This window comes from Sciurus carolinensis, chromosome 8 (genome assembly GCF_902686445.1).
Source record: "Sciurus carolinensis chromosome 8, mSciCar1.2, whole genome shotgun sequence".
NCBI lineage: Eukaryota > Metazoa > Chordata > Mammalia > Rodentia > Sciuridae > Sciurus > Sciurus carolinensis.
The window spans coordinates 84313523-84326239 of record NC_062220.1 but is presented as its reverse complement, the minus strand read 5'-3'; the positions used below and the strand labels follow the sequence as shown (position 1 = coordinate 84326239).

General features: G+C 39.3%; 1 protein-coding gene across 9 annotated transcripts in view; it reads left to right on the top strand.

The window, feature by feature from the left end:
* Osbpl3 (oxysterol binding protein like 3) overlaps nucleotides 1–12717 on the top strand; it is a 177513-nt gene that overhangs the window by 126812 nt on the left and 37984 nt on the right. For all 9 annotated transcript variants that reach the window (XM_047561750.1, XM_047561751.1, XM_047561757.1 and 6 more), the window contains 4 exons: nucleotides 1596–1730; nucleotides 2877–2970; nucleotides 6654–6904; nucleotides 9816–9953. In XM_047561750.1, the coding sequence (XP_047417706.1) occupies nucleotides 1596–1730; nucleotides 2877–2970; nucleotides 6654–6904; nucleotides 9816–9953 (618 nt within the window). The remainder of the gene's footprint in view (nucleotides 1–1595; nucleotides 1731–2876; nucleotides 2971–6653; nucleotides 6905–9815; nucleotides 9954–12717) is intronic.

Below are 12717 nucleotides of genomic sequence, written 5' to 3'. Positions count from 1 at the left end.
CATCTCACATGGCAGGGCACGCTGGAGACACAGGAAGATTCCATTGTTTAAGGGAGCATTAAGGAACTTTACTGTTCACTACAGTGTCTTCAAACTCGGTAATGCTGTGCCTGACTTTTTTGAGGAGAAAGACTGTTCCCTTAAGACGATAACTGTGATAATTACTTGTAGATTCTACAATGAACTCTGTCAGGGTAGCTTTTCTGAAGGCTACATGGATATTTAAATGGGTAAAATCTTTGAAGTAATACCTTGGGCAGATGTCTTATTTATGAAGAATCCAAAAGAAAGAGATAGATATTTCCATATGTTCTAAAATGAACACTTCATAAAGGGACCCTGTGCCTTTTATTTATTATGAACTCTGCTGAGACCCTCATGCATCCTCTCCTTGGGCATAGTTTATGTTTATGAGACAGAGCAAAGTATCCAGAATTCATAAAACCTCTGGGCAAGACATCTGTCTGCCTTGTGTTCCCCAGATTGTTCTGGAACTTGTTTAACAAATACACCATGATATAGGAGCATCTCTTTTATCTCTGCAGTGAAAAATATCAGCTGTCCAGAAGCCCAGGGGAATGATCTCTGAATCCAAGGAATTAGATCATCTTATTCTAAATCTGTTTTTTCCCCTCAAGGTCTAGGTCAGATATCACCTCTGTGAAGCTATCCCCTAACCTAGTTCCCCTAATCAGAGCCAATCTCACCTTCCTCTCTGCTTCTGTAGCCCTTGATTTCTTCATGGTCTTGTCTACTATGTATTGGGTATATTCTCCACACCAGCTTTTCAAGCCAGAAACCTTCTATTAGTCTTCATTTTCCTCCATGGCCAGCTAAGACTGCATATAAATCAGTTGCTTAATGTGTTGGATTGAATTGAATTTTTACTTCCAACAAGAGTAGAAATCACACTCCCAAGGACAAGTCTAGACCCAGAGGAGTGCAGGATGGGAGGCTTTGTGCTCTACTGAGTGTGTGTATAGAGGCTTTTACCAAGGATCTGGGGTTTCCTTCCCTTGAAGAGTTATGGTGGGTGAAGAAAAAGGATGAGAATTCATCTCACTTATCCATAAATAATGAATGATCTGCCACCAGGGGCACTTCTGGACCAAAGCACACTGCTTATTTGTCGAGGGATGCCTCAAAAGCAGCATATTGGCCTCTGAGAGTGCACAGGGGCAGGTGAAAGCTGTGTTGCCATGGCCCAGCCATGCAAGGACAGCCATTCAGCATCATTCAGAGGACTGCGTCCTGCGGTGGGAGAGAATAAGAGGATATGATTCAGAGAGCATAGGAATTTTCCCCCTCTGTAACAGAACAAAGAACGGCCTGGACAGCCTTTTTTTACTTTGAGATTTGTGGCATGTGTCTGAGCATCGATGATGCCTTAAGTGAAGTTAAGGAAGAACTTCATTTTCATTTTGTTTGGCGTGAGGCTTAACACTCCTCCACTTTGAAGTGGACCTCTGCTTTGAGTTGCCTGTTTGCATGGACCTGTGACCTTGTGTACTATGCAATTCATTCGTTTGTTTATTTAGATTCTCTTGAGACTGTTTCTAAATATATTCATTTTTTGTTGTTTGTTCTTCAAATAGGAAAACTCCAGAGATGAAAATCGAGCTCTGGTTCACCAGCTTTCCAACGAAAGCAGGCTCTCCATCACAGACTCCCTTTCGGAGTTTTTTGATGCACAGGAAGTTCTCTTGTCACCAAGCTCTTCAGAAAATGAGGTTTGAGCATTATTTTCAGATAGCTGTTTTGAAAATTTCTTTTGTGGCTTTGTTGATTAACCTACTTGGTAACGATCTTCATGTTGTAATACTAAGCTCAGGGGCCCCATTTGCTCCTTTATGTTTTGAAGGTCCTCTCATAAGTCATATCCAAAATGCATAAAATGAAACAATATGCTAAAAGAAAAATGTTGTAGAATAAAGGGTGTTGGACATCTTTTGTTTCTTTTTACTTAATTTCATTTTTTAAAATTGTAGGTTAATAATTCTGACTTTTACTTATTTAATGAAATAGTTCCACTAGAGGGAAAGAAATTAGCATTCTGTATGTTTTTTAATCATGTAAATTGGTAATTTATAACATAATACTGCTTTAAATTGATATATAAAAATCATACTTTCTTGAATATTAAATATAATATTTAACATTACTATGCATATGTGCTAGTGATATCACCCCTTAAGTATAGAAGCAGTAGTCTTGTTTATCTTGTTTGAATATTAATTCCCATAGAAGATCTTTTTTTCACAAATACTTCAAAAACAAATTGTAACTCCTTCTACCCAAACACTGCAAAAAAAATTTTTTTCTTTTTTTCTTTTTTCTTTTTGTTTTTTGTACCAGGGATTGATTTTTTTTTTTTTTTTAAGTACCAGGGTGCTTAACCACTCAGCCACATCCCCAGCCCTTTTTTCAATTTTTATTTTGAGACAGGTTCTTGCTAAGTTGCTTAGGGCCTCTAAGTTGCTGAAGCAGGCTTTGAACGTGTGATTCTTCTGCCTCAGCCTTCCAAGCCACTAGGATTACAGGCATGCACCACCACATCGGGCTCTCAAACACAAATTCTGAAAATGCAGTCTGAATTAATAAGAGTTTTCATAATAACAGAAATTTTGTGTTCGCTTGCTATTTTCCTTGTGAGAACTAATCAAGAATATCTAAGAATTTTAATAACAAGTATTTTCCTGTGAACACTGTCTACGCAGATGGGTATATTGGCCTCTATGAAAATAGTATCCAAAATTATTTCTACTGATTTGTAATGTAGGGTGCAGTATGTTTGATCATTTGGAATAAGGGGATTATGAAAATCTGGCTTTTGTTTATTTTCATTTCTAATGTATATTATTTCTTCTTTCCCACAGATCTCTGATGATGATTCATATGTCAGTGACATAAGTGATAATCTTTCCTTAGACAATCTCAGTAATGATTTAGACAATGAAAGACAGACCTTGGGTAAGATTTGCATTATTTAATCTCTGAAAGTTTGCATCTTCATGCAATCCTAACAAGTATATATAGAATGGGTGTCACCAACAGAACTTTAGCAACATGACATAAGAAAATTAGCACATGACCCCCCTCATGATTTTATAATCTAGGTGAGGAGATAGCACACACACACTTGAAAGAGAAATTCATTTAAATAGTTTCGTCTGCTTTTGTGAATTTTTATTTTATAAAGTGAGAGTATACCAGTTTCCATGTATCTAAATATAATATAACAGATATTCTTTAGGCAGAGAAATATTCTCTGTGCAAATGTATTAGAATACAGCCTCTTGCCTTTAGGTATCTAAGGGTTTTTAATAATTTAAGAATAAAAAATAGTGTGTATAATAAAAGATCTAGTCCAAGTGGTAATTTAGTCAGATTTTTTAAGATAATTCACTTGAAAATAGCAAACTCCCCTCAAGGTATCCTAAGATTTCCCTTTATTACTGCTTGATTGCAAGAGGAAAAAATGATGGCCAGGAAAGGTATTTCCTAATGCTAGTTTGAACTGTGGGGTATCAGGAGAGTCTGTATATTCCCAAACAGCTCCGACTGAGGACTTTTCCTGAGCACACTGAAGCCTGTTTAGGAAGGTGCCCTTGAAAGAATCTACCAAGTGAGCAGTTCTCTGTACATGTCCTTGTGCCTCAGAACTCTCAGTCTCGGTACTCAGAGTGCCCTGAGGTCTCTAGGGTTGTCTGCATTATGTGTTGGGTACTCAAAGCACCCACCTGTTCTTACACCCACATAGAGAACAGGGACCATTCAGGTTCCTTTTAACTACTTAAGTGTTTCCCAGCTCAGTAAGTATGATGATGAATTGAAAGCCTAAGAGTCACTTCTTTGGGGACCACATATAGGAAAAACAGGCGGGTGGGTAGGTCATTTTCCCATGATCTAGAGGAGGACCCTTTCAGCATTGCACTTCCTAGAAGTGAGATGCTTGTTATGTCCCATCTTCTGTTTGAAATGTTTCTGGAGAGATGAACCCCTTGGTTAAGAAGTCTAAGAACCAGCAGTTTAACAGAGAAGGCCAATAACATAGATGTGAGTTTTTCTAAGAAATGAAGACACATCACCTACTCCCTTGGCAAACAGCACACACGCTAAAATGTGCTGTCCATTGTGGGTGAGGAAGAAGACAGATGCTGAAGTCCTCCATCTCTGGGAGGCCTTAGGGAGGCCACTGAAGGGAATGGAGTGAATGGAGAGTTCAGAGGTCAAAGTGTGGAATAAAGAACATGGTCTAAAACCTAAGACCAGAACTGTGCTGACTTGACAAGGGCCAGGAAAGTCTCAGAATAGGTCAGAGCTGGTTCTTTCTGACTTACTTGTGTTTTACTAGCTTACTCACCAGTGTTGCCTTCACCAAAACAAACAGTGGGCAGAACCGAACTTTCTTCTTTGTATTTGAATGCCAGAAAGTTTGTCCCCCCTGTTCTTTACAGACATTCTCTAGGAAGAATTAAATCTCTACATGTCTTCAAAGGTGGATGTGGAAGTGAAATAACCTTTCTGTCCTACAACCCAGCTTAGCCGACAGGAGAAAACAGGATTGAATCAAGGTCTTTGTCCACATTACACTTGAATTCCCCAGAGCTCATGTAAACACTAGGTATTTAGAATGTTTCCTGTTAATTTCTTTCTCAAAAAATTACCTGGCACATGTGAGGATCGGTCACTATCTGGGTGCTATGAGGAGGTTAAGTGGCTAAGAATATGGATTCAAGGACTTGAGTGCTTAGCCAGCTCAAGCTCTGCTGCTCACCACCTGTGTGTGGTAGGGCAGGTTTCTTAGCTTCTCTATGCCTCATTTTCTTCATCTATAAAATGGGAACAATATTGCTGTTTACCTCAAGAGGTAGTCCTAAAGAATAAATGAGAATAATACATGTCAAATACTTACAAGACTGCTTGTCACAGAGTAAAAAGCAAGATATGTGTTAGCCATTAGTAGTGGTGATTACGGTGGTGGAGAAGAATTATTTCAAAATTTAGATTAGTATAATCAAAGGATATATTTTGAGACTACATGTAAAGCTGTTTTTAAAAACTATTATCAATTATAGCTACCTCCTTGTATCCTATTTTGCCCATATAAGCAAGTAAAACAATTTTTAAATTTAATTTAATTTTATTAGTAAAACAAATTTAACAATTAATTGCTTGCTTAGATTTACAAGAGACTGCACATTAGGGCTCCAATTTTGTATTTTTCTGTTCATCAAAGCAACTTTCTTTGTATTCAGGGTTATTTGCTTTATAATGAGTAAATGTTAAATAAATAAATATCTACCAAAAGAGTTATATTGGTGTGATGCAAAAGATGTCATTTGAAAATAGGCACCATCAGCATGGGAGAGGAGTTTCAGAGTATGAGGCAAAGAAAGAGATTGATAAACTTATAATCTGAAATGTAACTATTTCATTCACCAACTTCATGTACCAAATTTAAAGGTAAATGCCAAAAGGGAATCTAGTTGTAAAACAAAAAGTTGAAAGATTAGGGTTTAAATCTGTACATAGGAAGGCAAACAACTTAGCAAAAAAGCAATGTTCCTGAAAATATTTCAGACCACACTAGAAAGTTCTCAAATGTAAATTAAAGCAAGAAGATAGAATTGTCTATCTAACAATGTGACAAAAGTTAAAAATGGACAGTGACAAACCAGAAAGGTCTTGGGAGATGAATATTCACATGTGCTGCCAAAGGATGAGAACATTGGAAGACTTTTTGAAGAGCTTTCTGATTGAATCAATCAACAGTCTAAAAACTTCCACAGTCTCTGACATAGTCATCAGACTTCTCTCTATGCTAAGGAAATAATCAGATAAATGGCTAAGTATGTGAATGTTCACTACTGATATATTTGTTTGCTGTTCTCATTTTGTTTGCATCATAAGAAAATACTGAAATGAATCTAATAGTCCATCAGTATATGAAAAACTCAGTAAATTATGGCATATCTACAATGGGAAATACTTTTATGGTCATTTGAAATGATGTTTTAGAAGAATTTTAAATAACATGGGGAAAATACTTCTAGTTAGTTGAATAGGAAGAACATAAAACTATTCGTTTGGATGGAGAAAACACTAAATGAAGGCATTCCAAAATGTAATGGCTGCTGTTGAGGGTGGGGGTTTGAATAATGGATGATTGTTATTTCCTTTATTGCTTCTCTGTAATAAACACAATGGGTTTTATCAGAATTTGAAGTGATTTTTTTTAAAAAGTTTTTATAAATATAACCTGCTGTAGTCATAGAAATCCAATTTCCAGTTTTATTCCAAGTGTATATAAGCAACAAAGAACTAGCTTTTGAGTAGGAACTTAAGGACTTCCCTATAAATAAAGTCCATGAGTTTTTCCATGTGGTAATTTTTGGTAGGTAAGTAGGTAGGTGGATAGAGGGACTGGGAACTGAACTCAGGGTCTTGTAGATAATAAGCACATGCTCCTGCTAGCCCTAATTTTTGATATATAATTGTTCAAAATTCTTTTGCTTATTTTTGGCTTTTAATCATACTCTGGTTTACTGACCTTAATAGTAAAAATGAATTCTTGATAGCTAAGTTTTTATTCATGGACTTAAAAAAATAAATAAAAGACTGAGAGACAACCAGGCTGCTTTCCCTTTCAGGGCCTATTCTTGAAAGTGGTAGGGGAGCAAAGTCCAAAAGAAGAACTTGCCTGCCGGCACCAGGTCCCAACACCAGTAACATCAGCTTGTGGAACATCCTGCGAAACAATATCGGGAAGGACCTGTCCAAAGTGGCCATGCCCGTGGAGCTGAATGAGCCCCTGAACACGCTGCAGAGGCTCTGTGAGGAACTGGAGTACAGTGAGCTGTTGGACAAGGCTGCACAAATCCCCAGTCCCCTGGAAAGGATGGTGAGGATCAACCTTCCCAGGTCACCTTGCAGCCTCTGTCCCAAGGCACACAGCCACTCACCAGGCCCATCAAGATGGTGGAACTGAGAGATGCTCTTCCCTGCTGGCTCTCGTGTTGCTCCCAAGTTTCTCTTCTCTGAGATACCTGCTGCCCTCCCCCTGGCTGTCCAGGCACCTAGTCAGGATCTGGGTTGGGAGGAAGCCACTCTGAGACAGCTGGTGCCTGGAGTGTTTCTGCTTCGTGGTTTGTGCTTCTGCTTTCACGAGAAGCTTCATCTGATGGTTCTGATCAGCTTGGCTGCAAAACATGGCCTTAAGGATGTTGGCATATTTATTTTTTACTGCTTTGGGTGGACAGAATTTAATTCTTGAGCTGTTTTTCTCATTCAGAGTAAATTCCCTGGAGACCATTTTTATTTCTGGTATTGTCTAATCAATTCCTAGGTTTTGGGAAAATATCATTTATGGAAGAGGTTTTTACATCAGAAAGAGTCCCTTTTTCCTCCCTCTTATAGAGGGAATTTAAACAACAACTTTGTTCTTGAAACCACTGAAAAGTTTTTCTGACTGTTCTTTCGGCTCCCGCACATGTGACCTGGTCAGCAACGAGGACCTCACCTGCCTGGGGTGCTGTGACTGCAGCGTCCTCCAAGTGCAGACTTCCTCTCCCGGGCCCGCCTGGCCAGCACCTTCCCTTGGCGGAGGATGAAGTCTTTTCTAAATGCTAAGCATGCTCATGCTGCAGTTTTAACCCTCATGAAAACTTCATTACTTCAGAGATTTGAAGATTAAAGGGAATCTCATGCTGACCAAAAGAGACATCCCATTCTCATTCCATTCAGGCTTCAGGCCTCCTCCCCATCAAAGACTTTTTGGACACTAATGATGATAAGGATGGAAGGAAAAACAAGCTGTGTGTGGGGTTGTCTTTTTTTTTTTTCTTAACTTCTTTATTACTTTTCCCTAGAGAATTTCTGCTGTAAAAAGGGAAGTAAATAGTTGTTAAGGCAAATATTCAAAGTCAACATTATGGACAGTTTTTTCCTTTAAAGAAAACAATTGACTTTGATGGTGAAAGTATTCTTAAAGGTATTTCATTCTTATGGCAATTTAGAGACCCTTAGAATGTTCAGCTGATGGATCCATGAACTTAACCTTGAGCAGAAGTCTGAGGAAAGGCTTCACAGCCTCCCCAGCACAACCACTGAACAGAAACCTTATGGCGGGCCTTGTCTTCTGTTCTGTGGGTCACCACATTCTCCTGTGCACATTCTCTGTTGTGAGGCCAACCCACACAGAGATGCTTCATTTTGCCTGCCGTGTGCTCCCTCCCCACACCCCACATCATGAATGTCTCATTTAACAGTTTCGTCACATTTTAAATTGTGAAGGTAATTCAGAATCATTCAGCATTCCACAAAGACAGTGTGATTTTATTGTTTCACAGGTTAGAAACACGTAGCAGAGAAAGGAACAGATACCAGGTTTCAAGAACACAGGGAGTCACAGATGGGACTGATATGAGCGTAGAGAATTGATTTTTTTTCCCCAGTGCTAAGAATTGAACCCAGGGCCTCATGCAAGCTAAGCAAGTACTCTCCCACATCCCCCGCCCATGAGTTGATTTGTATAACTGTCCAGCAATTCTAGAGCAATCTATAGCGTGAGGTGGCAAGGTGGGTCCTGTTACAGTCAACACCCAAACATTTTACAAAAGGATAATAAGGAAGTTATAGGACTAGCGAACATTTATGAAAAGCACTCAGCTTTTCTTCAATATGAGAAATTTCATCAACTGGGCACAGTGATGCACACCTCTACACCTCTAATCTGGGTGACTCAGCCAGACCCTGTCTCAGGAAAAAAAAAGAAAAAGAAAAAGACCTGGGGATGTCACTTAGTGGTAAAGCACCCCTGGTTTCAGTCCCTCGTACTGCAAAACAGAAAACAAAAAAGAAAGACACTTCATGAATTGTGCTAAGAATAAGGAGTATGGAGATCATTACAACTCAATACTAGGAAGAAAAATAAGCTATCACTTTAACTTTTTTTGGCACAAAAGAGAGAGAGAGACAAGAAAGATAATATCTCTTTGAAGCCCTTAAAGAGGGCTGATAATGCCGAGGTCCTCACAGTGAAGGCCATGAAAGGATTTGCTCATTTCATGTTCACATATAGTCACACTGCCCCCTCCCCCCGCCTTTTTACAAATGTTTTACTTTTCCTCCCAGAAAAGCAGAACTTCAAAGCCACTGTACCTTATGGTTGTTTCTCAAAGTCAGGAAATGATTTCCTTTGGTTTGAATGAGTTTTTAAGTTTCTACTGTATCGAGTGGTGATTGGTCAAATTTATGATGCTACTCCTGAATTTTGGGGGAAGTTTGGCTTTTTTTAATACTCTTCCTCCCTCCTACCTGAAACTGTGACACCAGGATTCCCAAGTACTGTTGGATTTGAAGGTCAAGACTCTACTGAATAGCATAGTTTGTTTTGCAAATGACGTCCTCTTCATCACATCTCCTAGATTTTAGGCATCAAAATAAGTGGACAGTTTTAAATATTTGGTTAATTTATTTCTTGGCCAAAATGAATATTATTTCTTCAGCTCCAAACACTTCTGTTGCTTTTTTTTTTGTTCCCCGCCCGGGGGAGGGGCTGGGGATTCCAACTGAGGTCCTTGCGCATGCTAGGTGAGCGCTCTCTAAAAGGAGCTATTTCTTCAGCTCCATGAATATTGTTTAAACCAACAAGTTTAAACCTATGTTAGTTTAGTTGTCTTTAAATCAAGGACAAATCTTTGGCTTTCTGAAGTAAAACCACCAAGAGAGAAATCAAGGTTTTATTTTATTACTTTGTGAAAAAAATGTCTTAGTGATGCAGAAATAACCAAGTTCTCTCCTTCCTCTCCTAGGTATATGTGGCCGCCTTTGCCATATCAGCGTATGCATCTAGCTATTTCCGGGCTGGGAGCAAGCCATTTAACCCCGTCCTTGGAGAAACGTATGAGTGCATTCGAGAGGACAAGGGCTTCAGTTTTTTTTCAGAACAGGTGGATATGCATGCTTTTTGTTTATTGGGAGAAGTTGCTTATGCCTGCCATTAGATGTGCTTCTGAAATATTTATTTTCCACCTTTCACTAGTTTCAAAGTAACTAAGGTAATTATAGTGCTTTGAAACAGAGCTGGGGATCCATTTCCCTTCCACTGAAACCAAGCTACCACCTGTGGGCACAAAGGTCCTAGTAATTCTAAGTGCTAGCTTGTCTGCATGCATTAACAGTGTCCTTTCTCTTGAGAATCATTAGTGAAAGGAATATTCAAAGCATGAAGCATTTGCCCCAGTTGTAACTTAGAGGTGGAAAGGGTGCCCTCTAACTGTCGACATGGCCATTCAGGTTGATGGTAACACCAAGTAAATTGCATTGCTGTCAGTTTTGATTCAAGAGGAATTATTTATTCATGTATTCATTCATTCAACCAGAAAGTTATTTACTGGATATATGCCATATGCCTGGCACTATTCCAGGTGCCGAGATATCACTGTGGATTGGGGAGCTCAGGGGACCAAACAAGAATCCCCACCCATATCAAATGGGAGGACAAACACTATATACTTACTTGGCATGGGGTTCCATTAGGCTCTTCGCACATAAGTATTAGTGCAGAGTAATGCACAAGAGGCATACCACTAGGTTCAAATTCCAGCTCTACCTGAGACTAACTGTACAACCCAGGGATACTTAGCTTCACTGTGCCTTACTTTCCTCTTTAAAGTGGAGGTGAAGATGTTTGTATGTGATGCATGACTCTGTAGTGATTAAATGAGATACTGTCTCCAAAACACCTAGAGCAGGGTCTGATAAGTGACATGTAAATATTCTGTGCACATTTGATGTCATTGTTGATTCATGATGGTGTCGTGTGCAGTGGCGGCATACTGCGAAGATTTGAAGTATCTGTTGATAAGGAAGTTGTTTAATTAAAATAGAGTACATACATTCAGAAAATAAAGTCACTCTCACTCCCATCATTCATCAGCAATTGAGCATGTTCACTGGAAATATTATCCCTAAAGGGTCATCTGAGGGACACTAAACATCATTGCTTTGATACATTTGTCTCTTCCCAATTCTTAGAAAACTGAGGGAAGAGGGGAAAAGTAGATTGCCAAAATACTGCTTTCCTTCACTTACCTTGCTGCCCTCTTTATCAATAGATTGTCTTTATTGGGGGGAGGTCAGAAGGGAAGGCTGGTGTAGCCACCAGATTTATGAAGATGGTACTTGTCTTATCTGAAAATGACAAGCAGTTGTCTCTGGGAACACAAAGGAAAATGAATTATAATAATCCCAAAGAATATTATCAGTGTCTTCCTAGTTAGGAGCCAAAATGAGAAACTGAATACTGATCCTGGGGAGGTAGGGGGTTAAATCAGTAGTTAAGGGATCAGATAGTCTGTCTGATTCAGATTCAACTGGGTTATTTAAATACCTAAAATGGAATGAGAATAAATGAAAATATAATTTGGTTACTATGGCATTATATGCCCTCTTGAAAAAAAAAAAAAGAAGGAGGAGACCCAGAATAGTCCAACTGCAGCAGATAATCAGGGCAGGATGAGGATGAAGAGCTGTAAGAAAAAGAGTAGTAACATGAACTTGTGTAAAGTTTAGCGTCATTCCTCTGAGCGTTGATGGGGTGGGGCCACGCTCAGGATTTGCTCTGGCATATTTATTATGGTGAGCTGGGATCAGAGCCCCCACCCTAGCATATGCACACATCTATGGAGAAACTGTTACACAATGAGGTCCATGAACTGCACTCCAAAGAAATAAGCAAGAAAGACCCATCTGGTCATTGTTAGCAGCGTAGGGTATTCTGGGTCTATTGTAGACCTTGCTTCAAATCCTAGCCACTCTGTGTACTGTGTGGCCTCATGCCAGCTACTTAAACTTTCTGAGCCTCAGTTCTTTCTGTGATCTATACGACAGTCATAATGTTTGGTTCAAAACTGTGGCAAGGCCTTAAATGAAATGATATACTGATAATAAATGTTTAGGGCTAGGGTTGTAGCTCAGGGGTAGAGTGCTTACCTAGCAGGTGTGAGGCATGGGTTTGACTCTCGACACCACATATAAATAAGTAAAATAAAGGTCCATTGACAACTAAAAATATTTTAAAAAATAAATGTTCAATAAATGGTTATTGCTCTATATTTAAAGGAAACACTTAAAATGCCTTTAGAGTGTTGAGAATAGTAAGAGGAATGTTGAAAAAGCAGAAGACAAAATAAGACATGCTATATCTGCTCCTCTAGTAAGCGTGGTTGAGTGTCACTGGTAAGACAGAAAGCCAGTCACTAGGCAGCCAGGGATCCTCATGGCTGGTCAGCCTCACCATGGTAATCAACACCCGTCCTGATCATGATTGAGCTGATGTGTGGAGTTCACCCTTATAGTCTCAGATAGTTGGTTCTTTTACTACACTCAAGAATGGATGAGTTTCTGGGATAGATTCTCACTAGCTAAACTTACAAGAGACTGATGTATATAGAAGAATGCTGCTGCTGTGTGTGCATTTACTGTGAAAAACAGACCTGTCTTGGGAACCAGAAAGCTATGGCCAGTGTAAGCATTCATGATTTCCCCATAAGCAGGTTACATAGGAAGCTAAATGAATCATAGGTGAGTATCCAATATAAAGAATATATGACTGCCTTCTGCCCCCAAAGTGGGAAGGGCTTGGGGCCATGGCCTCCTCCTCCTGACCAGCCAAAGACACCAATTCAACACAAACATACACACACACACCAC